The sequence below is a fragment of the Lissotriton helveticus genome, chromosome 9, assembly GCF_964261635.1.
Source record: "Lissotriton helveticus chromosome 9, aLisHel1.1, whole genome shotgun sequence".
NCBI lineage: Eukaryota > Metazoa > Chordata > Amphibia > Caudata > Salamandridae > Lissotriton > Lissotriton helveticus.
This window is the reverse complement of record NC_136070.1, coordinates 1,209,320,312-1,209,341,448: the sequence shown is the minus strand read 5'-3', so window position 1 is coordinate 1,209,341,448 and position 21,137 is coordinate 1,209,320,312. Positions and strand designations below refer to the sequence as shown.

General features: G+C 48.3%; 1 protein-coding gene across 1 annotated transcript in view; it reads left to right on the top strand.

The window, feature by feature from the left end:
• Positions 1-21,137, top strand: part of LOC144782354 (protein SSUH2 homolog) — a 288,587-nt gene that overhangs the window by 253,240 nt on the left and 14,210 nt on the right. Inside the window, exon 12 of the mRNA XM_078661672.1 lies at positions 8,954-9,061. Within this exon, the coding sequence (XP_078517798.1) occupies positions 8,954-9,061 (108 nt within the window). The remainder of the gene's footprint in view (positions 1-8,953; positions 9,062-21,137) is intronic.

The following is a 21,137-nucleotide window of genomic DNA, read 5'->3' as shown; positions in this document are numbered from 1 at the left end:
CCCCTCACCCTCAACCCCTCACCCTCAACCCCTCACCCTCAACCCCTCACCCTCAACCCCTCACCCTCAACCCCTCACCCTCAACCCCTCACCCTCAACCCCTCACCCTCACCCTCAACCCCTCACCCTCAACCCCTCACCCTCAACCCCACTCACCCTCAACCCCTCACCCCCTCACCCTCACTCACCCTCAACCCCTCACCCCCTCACCCTCACTCACCCTCAACCCCTCACCCCCTCACCCTCACTCACCCTCAACCCCTCACTCACCCTCAACGCCTCACCCTCAACCCCTCACCCTCACTCACCCTCACAACACATATTGTGTTACAATAGGTGTCACATTTGCGAAAGATAAAACTATTGGCATTGTAAATAACAAAGCTATTATTTCGCTATTTTAAAAACAAGCACATACATAAAAAATGTGTCCTTTACAATACCAATAGCTCAAACTTTCCTAATACGAGACATATTGCATTGCTGTGCTTCTCTCCCCTGCTGCACTCTCCTGCTCTCTAGAGATGTAGCATAACGACGAGAGCTGCCATATAAGTCACGTAAATACAAAACATGTTGCATTCCAAATGCTATCGGTGTCACATTCGCGAAAGTTATAACTATTGGGATTGTAAATGACAAAGCCATCAATTTAGCAATTTTAACAACGAAAAAATAAATAAAATATGTCATTTACAAGACCAATAACTACAACTTTTCTAATGCGAGACCTATTGCATTCCAACCCCACTCATCCACGCAACGCCACTCACACACGCAACGCCACTCACACACGCAACGCCACTCACACACGCAACGCCACTCACACACGCAACGCCACTCACACACGCAACGCCACTCACACACGCAACGCCACTCACACACGCAACGCCACTCACACACGCAACGCCACTCACACACGCAACGCCACTCACACACGCAACGCCACTCACACACGCAACGCCACTCACACACGCAACGCCACTCACACACGCAACGCCACTCACACACGCAACGCCACTCACACACGCAACGCCACTCACACACGCAACGCCACTCACACACTCACACACGCAACGCCACTCACCCACGCAACGCCACTCACCCACGCAACGCCACTCATCCACGCAACGCCACTCATCCACGCAACGCCACTCATCCATTTCCAAAACGAAAAATGTCAAACTCTTCTATTGCGAGACCTATTGCATTTTCAATGCTTGTTCAGACTTACGCCTGTCTGGCTGGATGGAGCGTTGGAATCTAGTAGAGGTTCTGCTCCTGATTCTTTCATCTGATTCTTCATTGATGCATATGTCTCCTGTGTCCAGAAAACCATGAATAAACCTAGCACTGACTGAGTGGGTGCAATGCTTTGTCCCTCTAGAGGTTGAGATTGTGCCCCTCAAAGTCCTGGTGGAGGTTTTTGTGACCTCCTCTGGCCTGATGTTGATAGGCTCCTGCCCAGTATCTACATTTAAACCCAGTTCTGACTGGCTTAGATATGATGTGGATGAGCCTCTGAGTCTTGCTCTGATCCTGGTGTCATAGGAAATAGCCACACCAAAGTATGTAGGTTGTGGGTGAGGTTTACCCTTGCAAGCAAATCAAAGTATTGGAGATGTCTTTCTCCCCATCTACCATGCACACCAGTATTGAAAAGTAGCGTACAGCAGTGTGTGTGCAGGTTGGAATGTCCCACATGGACATTGCGAGGCAAGCCCATCACCCAGACCAACATCTTGTGCAGGACACATGGAATCGAGGGGGCATACATGTAAACCCCAATATTGTGTGCCACAGGCAACCTTCAACAATGTCCCAGATGTGATGAAGCCCAGGAACCTCAGCTATGGATAACTGAAAGAACATTTTATAGGCGGGAGCAGCTAGGCCAAGCAGTTCCCTTTTTGCTTCCACTCGAAAAACCGGCTTGTTCCCCTGATCTAAATCATGCTACATTGCCCATCATTCACCACTTAGCATAGGTTGATTGGGTCACTGGGTTACTCAGAATGGGGTATACCTTGTGTGTCCCATTGGCATTGAAGTCCAGATCTAGTTCCAAAATGTGATACACAAGGATTACCAATCACTATAATGAAAAACCGTCCAGAAAATTTGCAAAGGTAGGGTGGTGGCAACACTTCCAAAAGCTATGCAGAACACTTTCATTCCAGTAGGGGTGACTTACCATATCCTTTTTAGGTTTCGCCTGGGGCCGGAGCTCCTAGCTCCGCACAGGAGAAATATTTTGTTTTGCAGTATGGGGGACTTGAATCCGCCCCTTCTTCCATTGGCTAGCTCCATAAATGGAGGCTAGCCATTGGAACAGAGATCTGTCCGTCATGGCCGGACCAGATTCGTGGGCGTTCCTGCAATTTTTTCCCTCTCCACCCTTTTCGCATCGTCATCGCGGCCGTGGGCGGGGTTTAGTTTTTTTTTGGCGTCTAGGTTTGTTTTGCCCATTCCGCGGCCGACCGCCGCCGGAGGAAGTCCAGGTGAGTGGCTTTCTTGCCGCTCCCTCTCCCCTCCCGCTGTCCGTGTGCCCGCCCGCCCCCTCTCGCTGTCCGTGTGACTCTGCCGGCCGTTTCCTCCCCCCTCCCGCTGTCCGTGTGCCTGCCCGCGACCCTCCCGCTGTCCGTGTGACTCTGCCGGCCGTTTCCTCCCCCCTCCCGCTGTCCGTGTGCCTGCCCGCCCCCCTCCCGCTGTCCGTGTGACTCTGCCGGGGGGTTGTGATGCACTTCTACTGGGCGTGAAGTGCTAAAGGGTTTATGTAATTCCACAAGCCATGGCACTGACGAATACAACAAAGATGCCTGGCCGCCAAAGACCAGTCACAATGCTCTGGCTCTCTCACTGCCACAACTGGTGCTATCACCGTAGGGAGAAGTGCTCAAGCTGCTGTACGAGGAAGGATTGGCTTTATTTCCTTCAACAAACACCGTTTCCGAAGGCATAATACCAATTTATGAAAAGTCTGTCATCGTTTGTGTGCAGCAAGCATTTGCAATTAGTGATCGACTTGTACTGTCGGAAAGACTTTTTGGGCTATTACCTGCTGTAATTTGTAGAGTGGAAGCACCTTTATCTTTCCAGATTTAATGTCAAGTGAATTATAACGAGTCTGTGGCCTGTCGCATTTTCCGAGCATGTGGTAAGAGACCCCCCCACCCCTTTCATAACTAAGTAATATTTGGCAATGAACGTCCTTGTTCTGCTGTCATTTTTTTTACTATAAAACACAGATTGGAAGTTTTATACTTTGAGGAGCCAAGTGCTGCAAAGTACATTTGTTTTAGTCTAGTACACGATCAGTTGGAGGGGGCTACATTACATCCGATTACAAAATCCAAAGTTGAAACTGAATGCAGGATTTATTTCACGAAAGGATGTTGAAAATAAGGGGGGGGGTAAGAGGGTGGGCGGGGTATCTTGAACAGGCGCACAATGACGCTTGTAGTATCCTATCCCTAGAAGGAGATCGGACGCTTGTTATGTCAATTAGTTTAAAACCGTGGTTTGATAGGCAGGTGTCAAGGAGCGGAGTTCGGCGTTGGCTTATTAAGCTGCTTAAGCGACATAAGAATGTCTTTACCACTGTCGATGGTCCGATCTTTACCGTTAGCCTTTTTGTTGAAGCCCTTTCGATGTGTAAAACTGAGCAATAAACCTCACCTTAACCTGCTGGACTCTGATAGGTGCAAACACATGTTAGTGGTGTGCATAAGTGTAGCATGTGCGGCGTGTACATTACACCAGGCTCGTCTCTCTGTTCTAAGGGGTGGCAGCTGCTCCAGCACTGGCTGGTGGGGTTGAAGGCACACACTTGATAGTAGGGACCGAAGAACTGTATTTATCCAGGGCAAGGCCTACAGCAATGAAGTTTTCATTTAATCAAATCCAATATGATGAAAGACCAGGAGTGTCGGCTCACATTTTACAAACCCTTCTAAATTCCTCAGGTACGAAATGACACTGCCATTACCAAAAGAGTGACCCAAGTGGTCAGTGGACAATACTCTGGACCACCTTTCGGACGCGTGTGTGAGCTCTTTATCTCTACTTACTACTTGTCACGCACTTGAGTCATTTCAGCAGGTCCGCGTTTGCAGAAATGGCGTTGTAGAGTTCTGTTTTTACTGTCGTCTATGCTACTAGGATTCATACTCCCACGAGTACGAGGGGTCCACTTTCAATGAGCTACACTGAAGGGTTGCATGTATGCAGTATGGGGTGAGAACCAGTCAGTCTCACATCCAAACGTTAACAGCCACAAGAACAGGTCAGACGGTGTCAGCAATCACCACCCATAACCTGGCTACACCAGCACATTCCAATATTTCTTCCCATGGTTGAAATTAGTAGGTTCAATACATTTCACACGGGATCTATGGTCTTTCCCTCAAAAAGGAAGCAAACCGTTGCACGGCTGAGGCTTTGCATCACTGCAAGCTTCTATGAGGCCAAGTACAGCTGCATGCTTTCGTTCGGAGGCAAAGGTTGGCGCTCTAGAATTCTTTTCTTCAAAATGAAAACAAAGCTGCTATTTTCATTTTGTAAAAAAAAAAAAAACAATTGCGTTCTTGTGAAAAGCAGGGTTTCTCTCAACAGCAACTAGTCTAACAAAACCAAAGTTTCAAATGTTAATATTTTTTCGTACAGAACAGAGAGTAACCTTTGATAAATAAACAATAAATCTGGCAGTGTTCTGCTGCCTTTGCTCGAGTGCACCTTCGTTTCTCAAACTCCTGGCAGCTTGTTTTCTTTATAGGAGTCAGATCAAATCAAATGTGGCCACTAAGCCCCTTCCCCCGACTGGTTTTATAGCCCTGTGGTGACTAGCCCCACAATGTCTGAAGCAGCGTGCAGAATGCCAGGACCTCAAGTGCCACATTACATCCCTGAAGTATGCGGGCATCGTTCACATGTTCAATCCCGCTCTGATACGGAGAAGACTGCCCCATGAGAAGAACCATGCTTTAACAGAACTCACTCACTCTCGCCAACAGGATAGTTGTTGCAAAAAGACTGACCACGCTGAAGCAACGTGTGAAACGGTTTGCACAGGATGTAAGGAAGTCGGGTTACAACAGACCTTGTATTTCGTTGATGCTACTGATAACCAAGTGAAATTGTTGCCTCAGAGCAGCGTGGGATCCTCTAACTTTCAGTTTCATCTCTTGGAGGCCAGTGCGAAGTTTCTATGCTTAACAGAAAGTGTTTAGTAATTCTGAACGGGGAGAAAAATGACAGTACAGCTTTTCGAGACCCTGAACAACAACAATGGATGAAGATGGACAGATGCATAGCGAGGTTACAAGGCTGCAGGTTAGATATAACACATATTTTGGTGGTTGCCAGAGTGCAGGGGATCACAGAGCATGGACAGAGCTCCCATCCTACCAGTGTCTGGAAAGGTCAGCGCAGACTTGGAGCAGATCATTTGGCAACTAACACTAGAAAAAAAAGGTGGATGCCCAAGGGTGCAGGACCGCAAACTAAGAACAGTAGTGGACGCGCTGATTTGCTCCATTTGAAGCTCTCGGCTTTTCTGTAGTGCTTTGCAAGCATCCAGGTCTCAGACTTTCAAAGCACAACACAACATCGCCTTTTCCATCCAGTGGACAAAAGAAAAGAGCTCCAAGTCTACAGATGCGGCATCGCTTTAGCTTAAAGAGGAATGCACTTCAGAAGGACGTTCTGCTTCTACAAGGGTTGAACGCAGTGTGTCTCCGGTGCCTCGCACAATGGCCTAATGTCTTTGAAGGGTGACGATTGTCTTGAGCACCAGTTCCTTACAGCATGCATCGAATAGCCAGACTGGACTAGATTCTGACTCCCCAGACTGCACTAGATCCAAATCCAGTCTGCCTCAGAACTAAGGCCTCTACTCCTTCCCCTATCTGCAATCTCTCCAAATCCTGCTCTAGAATAGATTCCAATCCTGCCACAAGATCCCGGCTTGCTTCAGATCCATAACCTCTACTAGATCCCAGCCTGTACAGAATCCCAGAAAGCAATTGCTGATATAGGGGAACGGGCACGTCGCAAAACAGCATGGAGCAGGCGGTGATCCTACGGAGCTTTATCCAGCGGGTGAGAGCCATGGAGAGGAAGGAGCCCTGCGGTGACGACAGCTTCTGTAGCGACATCATGGTGAGTCCTGGGCACTGGGATGTTTCAGTGGTACCGTGGGAGCTGGATGTATATGTAATTAAACTAATTCGTGACCGAAGGGTAAACGCACGAGCGCCGGTGGTCTGTGCGGGAGGGGCACTGATAAGCTGTGGAGGAGAGGCTGGTGGGCAGTGTATGTTATGGTCCTAGCTGGAGAGGCACCGATGAGCTGTGGAGGGTAAACGCAGGTAGGCTGCGGAGAAGCATTGGGGCGGTATAACGGATTAGGACAGTTCCATACAGCGGTGGCTCTGCCGGTGGTGTGTTCAGGACAGACGCTGTTGGGTATGAGCTGTTTTGTTCTGTAGGAGAGATGCAATGTGTAAGAGGCAATGGAAGCTGCAGTAGATGCTATGAGTGCTGGTATTAACAGTGGCAGCTTAGAGCTCTGCAAAAGGGCCATTGGTTAGCTGTGCACGAGGGCCATTCGGAAGGCTGTAGGGCAGTGGCGCTACATGATGGGGCATGTGTGTCTGCAGAAAGGATAAGGGCGGTAAAGTTCTTCCAAACTAGCAAAAGCACACATGTCCCATCTGAGACTCTGATGAATTGGTGATGGATGAGTTGGGGCAAAAGGATGGGGCATCTGTTATTCCCAACATTGGATTTTCACATCTGACATATTGCCTACTCCTCAAATAATGAGCGGGCCATGTTTCTTACTAGTTTCTGCGAGTAATACTTGGCTCGGTGTATTAGCTGTCAAACCATTCATTAAGTTTGCCGTAGCATTTAAAGTAGTAGTGACTGCTAGATCATGTTTACTGAGCCGCGAGTGTACGTTGACGGGTTCATCTTTGATTAATACTCCCAGAACACGAGTGAAGGGGGCTGGCAAACTATGCCCACCTCTTGAAGATTTAGCCTGTGCTTTTCCATGATTGCACCTACTGTAAGGTGGGCCTGTGTTGCACAAACAAGGAGAATTGGTCTGTTGGCTTAATTGCGCCCCAATCCGTGCCCAGTCTTTCACTTGAATCCCCTTGTTCTCTGTGGTGATCATGATACACGGATGCCCTTGGACCCCAAGAGGCAGTTTCTGACCGTGTCATGCAGGGATGGTGAAGCCCTCGGATGTTGCGCAAGGCTGACGGGATGTTGGGAGGGTCTGGGAGTGAGAGGAAGTGCTTCCCTGCCCCCTCGCTGTGCTTGCTTCCCTGCCCCCTCGCTGTGCTTGCTTCCCTGCCCCCTCGCTGTGCTTGCTTCCCTGCCCCCTCGCTGTGCTTGCTTCCCTGCCCCCTCGCTGTGCTTGCTTCCCTGCCCCCTCGCTGTGCTTGCTTCCCTGCCCCCTCGCTGTGCTTGCTTCCCTGCCCCCTCGCTGTGCTTGCTCTCCTGAGTGTGTGTGTGGCTTTGGGTGGGTGTGTGTGGCTCTGGGTGGGTGGGTGTGTGTGGCTCTGGGTGGGTGTGTGTGGCTCTGGGTGGGTGTGTGTGTGGCTCTGGGTGGGTGTGTGTGTGGCTCTGGGTGGGTGGGTGTGGGTGGGTGGGTGGGTGTGGGTCTGGGTGGGTGTGTGTGGGTCTGGGTGGGTGTGTGTGGGTCTGTGTGTGTGGCTCTGTGTGTGTGTGTGTGTGGCTCTGTGTGTGTGTGTGTGTGGCTCTGTGTGTGTGTGTGTGTGTGGCTCTGTGTGTGTGTGTGGCTCTGTGTGTGTGTGGGGCTCTGTGTGTGTGTGTGTGTGGGGCTCTGTGTGTGTGTGTGGGGCTCAGTTGGTGTGTGTGGGTCTGTGTGTTTTTGTGTGGCATTTGCCAGAGATTAAACTATTGGCATTGTAAATGACAATGCCATTTATTTTTGTTGATTAGTATTCATGCTGATATATGCTATTGACCTATCCATTTAACCTGCACACACCACCGGCAGAGGGCCACTTGAAACTGGATTTCTCCTGGTGCTTTAAGAAGAGTTTTGCTTTGAGTGCTCCTGTTAAGCTATTGGACATTGATTGACAGGTACCGTAAGAGCTGTGGGAGCTGTGGGAGCTGTGGGAGCTGTGTGGGCTGTGTGGGCTGTTGGCAATGTAAATAACAATGCCATTTATTTATAAGTAAAAAAAAAAAAAAAGAAATGTCATGAGCAATGCCAATAGCTCTAACTTTTCCAAAGGCGAAACCATTGCATTGTAAATGCTTGTTAGAAATTGGTTGGGCTTATTTTATTCCTTATAATACACGGCAAAAACATCACCTGCGGACCCAGTCCAATCATTGGTCTCTTGGTACTTCCCATCTTCTTGTTGCAGATAATGTACAAGTGTGGATGTGTACTGTGTGAATTAATACATCAATTAGCAGCTTTTAATTTCTTGCATGCTCCACTCTTACGTAAATTTGTATCTGTGCTACTTCTGAGCTTTTAAAATGCATAGGTAACATGCAGATACATTCCTTCTTTCCGTATTTGACCTCAGCAGTGCATTAAACATTGTACCATAAATCACAAAAAATAGATTTTTCGAGGATGGAAAGTGTAAATAAAAGGGGAATGAAAACCAAATCATCCTTTTCAGTGATCGTTCGACTTCAAAAGCAGCTTTCCAGCACCTGCTAGCTTTCAGAGGCTTTTTAATTTCACAACTCACCAGTAATGAACTTGGGGAGTAGCGATCACACAAGTCAAGGCACACAATGTTATGTAGTGGCATTTGATAACATTTTTGTGACATGAGCTTACATTTAAAATGTTGAATGTGTTACTGACCAGAGAGCAGATATTTTCATTACATGTTTGTTTGTTGCTCACTCTCTTTACAAGACAACTTATCTTCTTTTTACACCCTAGGTTTATCCAGTCGTCTCGTTTCCAGTTGCTTCGATCAATCAGGCTTCCAAAGAGGCTATAGAGAAGCACCGCAGTGAGTTTTCATCAAATGCCCGCATTCTAAAACAAGTAAGTCGAAATGAACTGTTGTGGTACTGGACCATGATATCTATCTATCTGTCTATCTCCTACTGGTGGTCGCCATTGGGTAGTTCTAGTTAGGACCTATTTTCCATCGGAAATCCACAACTTTCTATTTCCAATAACTTTGGTGTCGTTCGACGAATCTTCGCGAAATGTTCAAAACTTATGGCTTGCTCCGCTCCTATCCTGAAAGTGTCGGGGTGATTCGTCAAGCGCGGGCTGAGAAAAAGGGGGTCCCTAAATGTGTTTTCTCCATGCAATTTCCAATAGGAAACTTCAGCCGCGGCTACAGTCCGAACTGAAGAACGGAATTGCACCAGATTTGGCAAAGAGGTAGCCCTTGGTTCAGAAAGGCGCCTTTTTGTTAAATGGTGTAAATCCGTTCAGTAGTTGCTGAGAAATTCAAAAGTAAAAACACCTACATATCTAGGGCGGCGGATTCTCCCCAGCACGAGCTTTATGCTAATTGGCTGTCAACACTCCAACCCAGGAAGTGTTGGCAGCCATCTTCTGCCTTGGTAGAACAGAGGCACAAGAAAGCTGAGAAAGCGTGCAAAACACAAAAAGGGGGCAGGGTAGAAACACCCTGACCCCCTAGCCCTGCTTAGTTGGAACCACAAGGGCCCTAAAAATGTTTTTTTTTTAATCGGCTGCTAAATCCCGGATCCTGCCGATTTACCCCCCCCCCCAACTAAATGCAGGCTCCCATGCTTCGTTGCTATACAGCCCTCGGGGGGGGGGGGGCAAGTCCCGGGGGCAATATTGATATGTAATGGGGGGCCCAGAGGGGCCCCCCAGCCCTAGGGACTGCCACCCCCGGGGCTTTTAAAGAATTTGTGGTGGGAGGCTTTGAGGCCCCCCGCAGCCCAGGGGACCGCCACCCCCCGGGGCTTTAATTATAAAATAATGAATCCTGGGTGGGTGGGCTTAAGCCCCCCATATGCCCCAGGGACCGCCACCTCCCCGGGGCACTAAGTATTATAATATGTTATGTTATATGTTATAGTGAATTTGTGAAGTGACTAATTGGGGGTTCCGTGACTGGACCATCACCTCCCCGGGGCTTTTGTAATGTTGGGAGGGGGCCCATGCGGCCCCTTTCCTGGAGCCCTGTCATGGCCCTGGGGACTGCCACCCCCCAGGGCCAGCTCCTGCAGTGTCCCGGGTGCCCACCCCCAGGACACTGTAGTTTGCTATGGCCGGGCATGAGCCTCGCTGCTCTCTCTTCCAAATACCAAAGACGATTGCTTATCAACATGGGGAGCTGCATCTTCGCAGCTCCCTATGTGGAAAAGCAATCCCGGCTCTCGCAGGATGCCGGAAGCCGGCAGGACTGTGGGGGGATTGGGGACCCGGGGGATGGGGTCCCCGGGGCCATAAATGGCCTAAGGAGGAGCGCAAAGCAGCCCCCCTCCTAAAATTAAAAGGAAAAAAAAAGGCCAGGCTCTGGGGATGGTGTCCCCAGGGCCAAAAATTAGGAAAAGGGGGGCCACACAGCCCCCTTCTTAAAATAAAAAAATTGTGCAGTGTGGTGAGTGAGAAAGTGAAGGTTAAAAGCTATACAGTGGGTCCCAGTACCCGAGGGTAAATAGATAAACTTTAATCACTGGGCCCCTGTTAGCAACTAAAAAGGCAGATGGACGTGTTGGAGTGCGAATTATGACCTCCTGTGTGGTCGCAGGAGGTCATAATTCGCACTCCAACATGTATAGCTTTTAACCTTCACTTTCTCACTCGCCACACTGCACACTCAGCGAACATATCAGCTCCGCAGTAACACTAGCGTCGAAGCACACCCGGGACACACTCGGTGTCACTGTGGTGGGCCCGATGATGAAGCATGCCACCAACTAGGTTGGTGGGTGAGGGCTTCATGAACAAACCAATGGGTTTGCCAGCACACGTACTTCATTGAGTCTCCCTCCCCCTAACATAGCTAGTCCTTATTGATTTAGACATATAATCCTGGGGATTCGGACTAGCTTACCTAGTCCTCACTCTCTCCTTTGATTTGGCGAGAAAAGAGGGCTGAACATCATCCGAGGGTACTCCCAGGTTATTTGCTCATCTCAGTCCACCAATACACGTTTCTTATCGGATCTTACCCGTTAAGCAAGTCAAGTCGGATAAATGGGGTAGGTGAGCTATTGTATTCCAAGCCATTTTACCATCTGCACAATATATGGTTCTAATATTGATAATGTGGATTTATTGTCAGAGCTTGAGGTCGAATTGGCCTCTTGGCCAACACCCTTAATTATCTGCGGTGATTTCAATATCCATTTAGATACAGGGGATTCGGCTGGGTGGGTATAAGGGGAGGAAACCACAAGTTTTTAAAGCTTTAAAGGCACTCCCGGCCAGCCATGGGTTGGTAGATCTGTGGTCATGCAAAAAAGTAGGGGATCCGGGGTTTACACAGATTTCTCATGTCCATATAGAAAATATGTCCGACATGATTATTTTTTTGTGTCAGCCACTTTTCTGGAGGGAGCTGGAGGCTCCTTAAGGTCTTGTCGGACCATAACCCGCTGGTGCTGAATATTGAGGTCCCGGCGTATGCAAACGTATTTACAAAGTGGACTTTTGATAAAAAACTGCTATCCATTATTGGATAATTTACATCTATCCGTTATTGGAAGAGAGAATGTCATAAAGATGATGATGTTTCCTACGTTTTTCTATTTATTTCAGTGCATACCTTTGGAACCTGCAAATTCGGTATTTAAAAAGGCAGATGGGTTTTTCTCACAATTTATATGGGGCTACAAGATTAGGAGATCGCTACATTTAATGACTTTACCGCAACATCGAGGGGGACTGGCAGTCCCCAATCTTCTATATTATTATTGGGCTGTAATGATGCAACACATGACTATCCTATTCAGGACAAAAGCTTGGGATCAGGCTAAGGTAGTGGATTTGGATAATGAGACCCCGCCATCTATCTATAAACTAGCTGTTGGCAATTTAGCACCAGGGTTAGCTTTAAGGCAGCTGGAGGGTAGCTACTATAAAACAAGCTTTAAGACCTTAAGAGCAGCTTGCAATGTATGGCGGAAGGTCAGTAAAACTTAGAAAATACCCAGAATCCAGAGATGTGTCTTTATGGCGCTCCGCAGCCTTCTCGGCTCCACTTTATGATAATGTAAGTAAAACTTGGGAAAAGGCAGGAGTTCAAAATATAGGCGATATGGGCTAGATCCTAATGCATTTTTGAAATCCATACAAGTAAGGGAAATTATAAAAATATTGGATTTAAAACCTATTAACCTTGTTTATATCCCGCTTTCAGATCACTTAACAAAAAAACAGGTCCGAGTTAAGGATTTGTATTTAACGTTGATGGAGGCCAATCCGGATGATATAGCTAGAGTAGAAAGGGGCTGGCCGAGTAAATTGGACAGTCCGGATGTAGACCTGTGTAGATCATTAGAACTATCTAAAGTATTTTTATCGGCTAATCTTAAAGCCGACAACTTCAAAACGGTATTTGGGCTTTATTTTACGCCGGCTAAACTCTGGGCAAGGGGAAAAAGGGATAAAAATAAGTGCCCACGGTGTGGCCAGGGCCCGGCTGACATGGTCCACATGTTTTCTGACTGTTGTAAACTGGATGCATTGAACTGTTCTTATGGCAAAACCTGGGGCGGGCTGTCTCCTTAACCCCAACCATGCTGTTATTTGGATGTGATGAAAGGCTAGTTAGAACGGTCTCAGGTTTATTTATGCTTTATGGCAGTAGCTATTTACTGCATAATGATTGCGTCTAAGTGGAAGGATGAAGATCCTCCAACTCATCAGGCACGGTATACCAGACTTTTTCATATATTTAATTTGCAGATGGCATTGTATAAATGCAAAGGCAGAAGTGGGAAAGCAAGAGGTCGGTTAGTTTGGGGGCCTTTGATGGAACAGTAGTGGAAATAAGAGGATCATCATTTATATATGTTATGGTTTTGTTTTTTTTAAATGTGTTTTGCAGCGTGAATCTTTCTGGATTCACTATGCTGTGCATATTCCGCGCATATTCCGCAATCTGGTGGTTGGGTCCGGAATCGTCGTCCTTTCTTTTTTTTTTTTTTTTTTTTTTGTCGTAGCCCAGGTGGGCGTCGATGTCCCACCATTTGGTGTCCCTTCGGTGACGTCGGCGTGCTTCCGGCGGAAGCTACCACCCTTGGGCGCCATCTTCAGATTCTTTTTTCCGCCGTTGGGTCTGGATAGTCGCGAGAAGCTCCAGAAGTTTTGGAGGAAAAAAGGAGGAAATACAGCAACTCTTCAACGGTGAAGACCTGAGAAGATCGGGAGAAGAGGACCATTAGAGAAGAGACGACATAGAAAGGAGAGAACTTCGAAATCTTCGATGTCCTTGGAGGAATGCGCACACAGGGGGCCCCCTGAGCGCAGGGATGTACAAGACACCCTTTAAATTCTGCAAGAACTGCTACCACAAGTTCGCACAGAAGGACGAGTACCCGGTCTGCAACCTCTGCCTGCCAATCGACCACGAGAGCAGAGACTGCAACGCCTGCTCCGTCTTCAAACCGAAAACACTCCGAGTTCGAGAGAGACAGAGGACAGCTCACCACACGATGCAGGGCAAGGGCCAAGCCCCGACGCTTTATGAACTGGGCCTCTCCACCGACGACGAGGACAACATCGCCGAAGGGCCAGATGACTTCACGGTCGCAGAGACCGATAAGAAAACGCCTGACAAGGTAGGAGAGTCTACGACCCCGAAAACACCCACAGGGTCTCGAAAGCCAGAGGCAGACTCCCGAAAGTCTGAGGCCAGAGCCTCGAAAGGAGCACCGGCGCCGAAAAAATCGACGACCGAAGCTGCATCCTCTGAAAAAGAGCCCAGCGGATCCTCCGAGAAGGACTCCCGGAGGCCGAAGACCTGCGAAAAGCAAAGGTCATCGAAGCAAGCCCCCGAAAAAGGGCCTTCGACTTCGACTTAGAAAGAAAAGGAGCCGAAGAAAGTTTCGACGTCGCCGAAAAGAGCGGCGGAAACGCTCGGCGACGAGCAGGCCGCAGAGATGCAGAGAAAGAGAAGAAGGCTCGAGGCCGAAATGGAGAACATCCTTCAGAGAAAGAAAGACTTCGATGAAAAAATGAGAAGTTACAAGATCCCCTCGAAGCCGGCACCGACCGTCGCTGAGGTACAGGAGCTCGAGGAGTTGGACGTCGAAGAGACGCCGAAAACTCCGGAACCCTCGGAGCAAGAAGAGGAGGAAGACCTCTACTACACAGAAGGGGATTACGGGGAGCAGCAGTCAAGCTACGGCTCAAGTTCCTCGACGGCCCAAGACCAGGAATGGCAGGACATCGAGGCCGAAAACCCGGAGGAGGCTGTGGAAACCTACCCCTCAAGGCCTTCGCCACCGGATGACATTGGGGCATACAATGAGGTGGTCAGGAAGGCGACAGCAGCTTATGGAGTTAAGCTCGAAGAGGAGAAGCCAATAGCAGACTTCCTGCTCGAGACATTGCTCCCCATACAGACAAGAAGCCAGTTCTTGCTCATGCTCAAGAGTATCACAGACCAGGGGAAGGAAGCCTTCAAGGACCCGGCTACATGCAGATCAGTAACGCCGAGGACAGAGAAGAAGTAAAAATTCTCCTCCCAAGACCCAGCTTACATCAAGGGATCCGTCACAGCAGATTCAATAATCGCTGCAACGGCCAGGAAAAGGGCAAACGTCCCAACATCTGGACCTCCACCTGACAAGGAAAGCAGGAGGATGGATCTAACGGGCAGGAAAATTGAGAGGAACGTCGCAACGCACTGGCGGATGGCGAACTCCAACGCCCTCCTGAATAGACATCAATACCAGCACTGGGATGCGATGGGCCAATTGCTCAAGCACCTCCCGGAACAATACCGTGAGAGGGCATCACACCTTGTGGAAGTGGGGAAAAACATCGCCAACTCGTGTCTGAAGACAGCCTTGGTTGGGGCAGAAACAGCCAGCAGACTGATGGCTATAGGCATCACAGAGAGAAGGCAAGCCTGGCTCAGGATCTCAGGCTTCAAGGCTGAGGTTCAGAACAACATCCTGAACACACCCTTCAACGGTGAAACACTGTTCGGAGTCCCAGTTGATGATAAGCTCACCCAACTGAAGGACAACGAGAGGGCAAGGTCCACGGGGGCCCTGCAATTCAGGGGGATGAGAAGGGGCACTCCTACACGGAGGCCGAACGGCAGAGGTGGAAGTCAGCGAGGAGATTCTCACCAGAGTTTCCACCAGGGGCAACAGAGTGACAACCAAGGCCACCAGGGCCAGCAGAGGCAAAGCTGGAACTACCAGAGCAGGGGCCAGTCCTTTCGGTCAAGAGGAAATGGACGGGTCCAGAGAAGGAGAGGCGGTGAACAACCCCCCTCTAAGTGACTTCACACGGAAGAAGGTGCTCTCCGACTCAAACCCTCCGGGGGAGGAGCACGGGAAAACAAAGAGGATAGGGCTACACGGACAAGACACAAAGGAACATGTGACGCCGGTAGGAGGAAGATTGAGATTTTTTCTCCAGGAGTGGCAAAAAATAACAGACAAGTGGATACTCAACATTATGCAGTTCGGATACTGCATAGAGTTGGAAAAGAGACCACCAAACAGAAAACCAAAGAAAAGACAGCACTCTGGAAGAGAGCTGCAATTACTGCAAGAGGAAGCTCAAGAACTCCTCCTCAAAGCGGCCATCGAAAGGGTTCCTTTCAAAGAACGGAACAAGGGAGTGTACTCTAACTACTTCCAGGTGCCAAAAGTGGACGAAAGTCTAAGACCCATCCTGGACCTACGGTTCTTAAACAAATACGTCAAAACTCAAAAATTCAAGATGACATCCCTACAAGAGGTCATTCCACAGATAAAGGCCTGGGACTTCTTGTCCACCATAGACCTCAAAGATGCGTACCTGCACATCCCCATGAACAGGCAGCACAAGCACATGCTAAGATTCACAGTGAACAAGGATCACTACCCATTCACGACCCTGGCATTCGGCCTAAAGTCCGCACCAAGGGTGTTCGCCAAATGCCTCGCGGCAGTGGCCGCACATCAAAGAAGAAAGGGGATACACGTGTACCCCTACCTCGACAACTGGCTAGTAAAGGCAAGCTCTTACAGGACATGCAAAGATCATGCAGAACAGGTGACAAGAACGCTGGCAAGCCTGGGTTTCTCCATACACTGGGGAAAATGCTCGATGGAACCAGAGCAAGTGAAGATCTTCCTGGGAGCTCAGATCGACACCGTCCAATGCAGGGTGTTAACCAGCGAAAAGAGAACCCTCAGCCTACTGAGGGAGAAACGTCACTACCAGAAGGGGCGAGCTCTGACAGTGAGGACTGTGAGCAAGATCTTGGGGATGATGGCGTCATGCATACACCTGGTCCCCAATGTACGCCTACAAATGAGACCACTCCAAGAGTGGCTGCAACAGCAATGGTCACAAGCTACAGGAAGTTTGGAGGATCTAGTGGTTGTAACGCACAGGGTGCAGGAAGAAATAAGGTGGTGGACAAAGGAGAGAATAACAGAAGGGAAACCTCTAACACCACCGGACCCAACAGTGACCATCACCACAGACTCATCCCAGAAGGGGTGGGGCGCACACATGAACAGGCTCAGAGTGAGGGGGTATGTGGAGCCCTACAGATGCAGTCCGACACATCAATTACCTGGAACTGAAAACGGTTTTGCTAGCCCTCAAGGCTTTTCAGAAACACCTGTACAACCAGAAGGTGCTAATACAAACAGACAACACCACGACGATGTTTTACATTAACAAACAGGGGGGAACTCAATCGTTCCCTCTGTTGAGCTTGGCACAGGAAATCTGGAAATGGGCTATACCACTAAAAATAGACCTGCTAGCCATACACCTGCCAGGGAAGGACAATGTAGAAGCGGATTGGCTCAGCAGGCAGACTTCAGCGTCCCACGAGTGGGAACTCAACATTCAGGAAACGGAGAGACTATTCAGGAAATGGGGCACGCCAACAATAGACCTGTTTGCAACACGCCGGAATGCAAAATGCCAATACTTTGCATCCAGGCAACCAGAGGCACTGTCACAGGGGAATGCACTATGGATAAGCTGGTCAAAAACATTTGCCTACGCTTTTCCCCCCGATACCACTGATCCCCGGGGTTCTCAACAAATGCATGAAGAGCAACATGACGCTCATCCTGGTGGCAGCACAATGGGCCAGACAGACCTGGTATTCTCAGATAATGGAGATGGTGCAGGGGCCACCCCACAAGTTCTCAAAAAGAAGAGACCTACTCTCCATGGAAAGCGGAGAAGTTCTACACCCAGAGCCGGAGAGCCTCAACCACTCAGCCTGGCTCCTGAGGACTTAGAGTTTGCACACCTAAAACTACCAGAGAGCACCCTGCGGGTGCTGCGAGAGGCAAGAAGGCCCAGCACACGCAAGTGCTATGGGGAGAAATGGAAAAGATTCACTCAATGGTGTTGCAAGAAAAAACTCAATAGGAAACTGACCAGGGAATCCACAGTGCTAAGATACCTCACGCACCTGATTAAGGCTAAGCTAAGCTCATCCTCGCTGAGGGTGCACCTGGCAGCGATTGTGGCATACACCAGAGGAGAAACAGGGAGAAGCTTTTTTACATCCCAAGTCGTAAAAAGATTCCTAGAAGGGGCTAAAAGAATAGCGCCACCAAAGAGAATGCCGCCGCCGGCCTGGAACCTAAATGTGGTACTGACGGAGCTCATGAAAGCACCTTTCGAACCCATCCACAAAGCATCACTGCAAATGCTAACGATGAAGACGGCCTTTCTGGTAGCAATCACCCCCCTACGAAGGGTGAGCGAACTGCAGGCACTCACACTGCAGGAACCCTACATCCAGATACACAGTGACAGGGTTGTGATGAGAACAGACCCACACTTCATGCCAAAGGTGGTGTCAAGGTTCCACATGAATCGGAGTATTCAGATTCCTAGCTTCTTCCAAAACCCCACTACAAGCGCTGAGAGGTCGCTCCACACCCTGGAGGCAAGAAGGGCTGTGATGCACTACATTGAAAGGATGAAGGAACACAGGAAAACAAAACAGTTCTTTGTATCCTTCGCAAACAGTTACATGGGCAAACCAGTGACTAAGAACACCATAGCTCGATGGATCGCACAGACAATACAATTATGCCACAAACAAGCTGGCCAGGAGCTAACAGGGGGGGCACAGGCCCACTCCACCAGGAAGAAAGGAGCAACAATTGCCTTTCTGGCCAACACGCCAATTGAGGACATATGCCTGGCGGCAACATGGGCTTCAGTGCACACTTTCACTAAGCACTATTGCGTGGATGTACAAATGAACAAAGAAGCACAAGTAGGACAAAAGGTGCTTCAACATATATTCAACAACCAACGCTCATCTTCCACCCAACTGCCACAAAAGTAACGAAAACCGCTACAAAATCTATGCACAGCATAGTGAATCCAGAAAGATTCACGCTGCAAAACGAATAGTTTCTTACCTGTCGGTGTAGTTTTGCAGCTTGAAGATCTTTCTGGATTCACTAGCGAACCCACCGGCCTCCGCCAGAAAGATGAGGCTGGAGAAGAAGGTGGAAACACTTAGAAAAGAAAGCAAGTTCAAGCTTACAAGATACGTGAAAAGAATTACGTTGAAAAAAGGATTAACAAACCTTGCCATGGATTCACTACAAACACAGAAAAGAAAAAAGAGACAGAAAAAAGAATCCAAAGATGGCGCCCAAGGGTAGTAGCTTCCGCCGGAAGCACGCCAACGTCACCGAAGGGACACCAAATGGTGGGACGTCGACGCCCACCTGGGCTACGACAAAAAAGACTACGATTCCGGACCCAACCACCAGATTGCGGAATATGCACAGCATAGTGAATCCAGAAAGATCTTCAAGCTGCAAAACTACACCGACAGGTAAGAAACTATTCGTTCTCTTGGTACGATTCTTGGTTTTTTTTTGGGCCATTTATGTTGGGTATGTCTCAAAGAAAAGAATGTAACAATTGCTTCCTGGAAATAAAAAAAAAAAAGACGATGCGCTATCTTCTAGAATAAATGCTAGTAAGATAATTACAACGTACTTTTTTTATCATGAAAACACTCTGGAAGATTCTTATTCTGCTTCCTGTGCAATACTTTGGTCTCCAACTACCATTATGTCATGGCTGGACTACTGTAATTTCTTCTTACCGTGGCCACTAAAAACACCACTTACTGTAGCTCCAAGTCACTGAAAATGCTGCTGCTCTACTCCTCCTAAGCAGACTCTTGCACATCAAACCCCATGTAGTCTTTTTGCATAAGCTTCCAATCATCCAATGGGACCTCTGTTTCAATCATCTGGCTATGTGACATATGTCCTCTTTCTCTGAGACATAGGTTTGTGAAAACACCGCACTTCCCTTCCCTATAGGATGCTAATGATTTCTTCTGTTTCGCAAGACTTTACTAGACTGGCTATTCACTTCATTACATCACTTTGCACACCTGTGTGTGTCAGTCTTCAAAGCCAAGTTCCCTCATCAGGGATAGCAGATACTCTTTATAGATGTCAATATTATTTCTCAGTGTTTGTGTTAAGAAAATTATTTTATGGGATTAGAATAGGTAATGTTTCTTTTCACCACTAATAAGTATCTTCATTGTCCTCCAGTAAGTGGTTACTAACCCGGAATTTCTGCTTTATGAAAAACTTGCCTTCAAAAACAGATCAAGAGTATCATCACATATTGTCTACATCAGCTGAGAATCATTTATTATAATATTAATAGCATGTGTTGGCTGCAGATTCATATGCCATGCATACTCCTGCCATCTTACGTTGGGCCCGGTTTCTGCAAGTTGTTTTTGCTCCTGGAAGTTTTTTGATAGGCGTTGTGCGTCATCTCTTTTCCCTCTCGAGGCATTGCGCATATCGAACGCTTTGTTTCTTACAAAGTTTTTTCCGCCATCGGCCTCGGACGGATTGCATCGCAGCTCTGCAGAATTTACACCACACAGCCTACCCAAAAAACAACGAAAATCAGAAGATCGAATACACACCACGAAAGGCCACATTCGACCATCGAGAATGACCATCTCTGGGTGATTGAGACAAAGAAAGAACAATTTCAACAGTGCCTTCGGTGTGGAGCCAAGTATGGTCATTCCGACACATGCAACGTATGTAATTTGTGCAGGTCTCTGGAGCACAAGGAAGAACAGTGCACCAACTGTGCGTTGTTCAAGAATAAGAAATCTCTTCAGACCTTAAGAGATCGTCGGCTCTCACATACTATGGAGCATGCAACCAAGGCAGAATTCAGCGACCTGGACAGCGAGGCGAGTTCTCAGACAGGAAGCAGAATGGTCATAACCATCCCACACTACACAGACTCTGATATACCATCAGGGAGTGTACATGCTCTGGTACAGCCCATGTCGCCAACCGCCATCTCTGGACCAAAGACAGACTCTGCCTATGGTGTAAAGAAAATACTACACTCACCACCTCCAATCCCCGCACCACAACCTGCAGGTTCAGGCCGACACCGTTGCAAAGCCTCAGAGCCCAGAAGGGATGAGAATATTCTGAAACCTGATTGCGCAGCTAGGCCAGTTCCGGCACGCTGCTGGCACCTAAAAGTAAATCTGCACTGGCTGAGCCTTCGACACCAAGGCATCACTCAGAACCTACAAACACATCGGCACCATAGAGATCCAAGAAGCAGATATAGGGACCGAATAAACACTTGGAATAGAGCGAAACAGAACTGAAAAAAACTTTAGAACTGAGCACTGAAAAACAGCACAGACACTCTTCTAAACAGAAGAAAATCCATGTCTCCGGTGTTTCAAAACTACAGACGAGTATAAAGACATGCCACTGGCACCAAAGAAACAGAAAACACAAACTACAAAGCTTATTCAAGACCAGGGGGTAGTATTTCAGGAACTGCAGCAATTTATGCTGGAGAAATTAATGGAAGCTGCAAAGAGATGCCGAGGAGGGCCAATTTCCTCAGCCTCCAACAAAATGTATACCACAGGAACACAGAG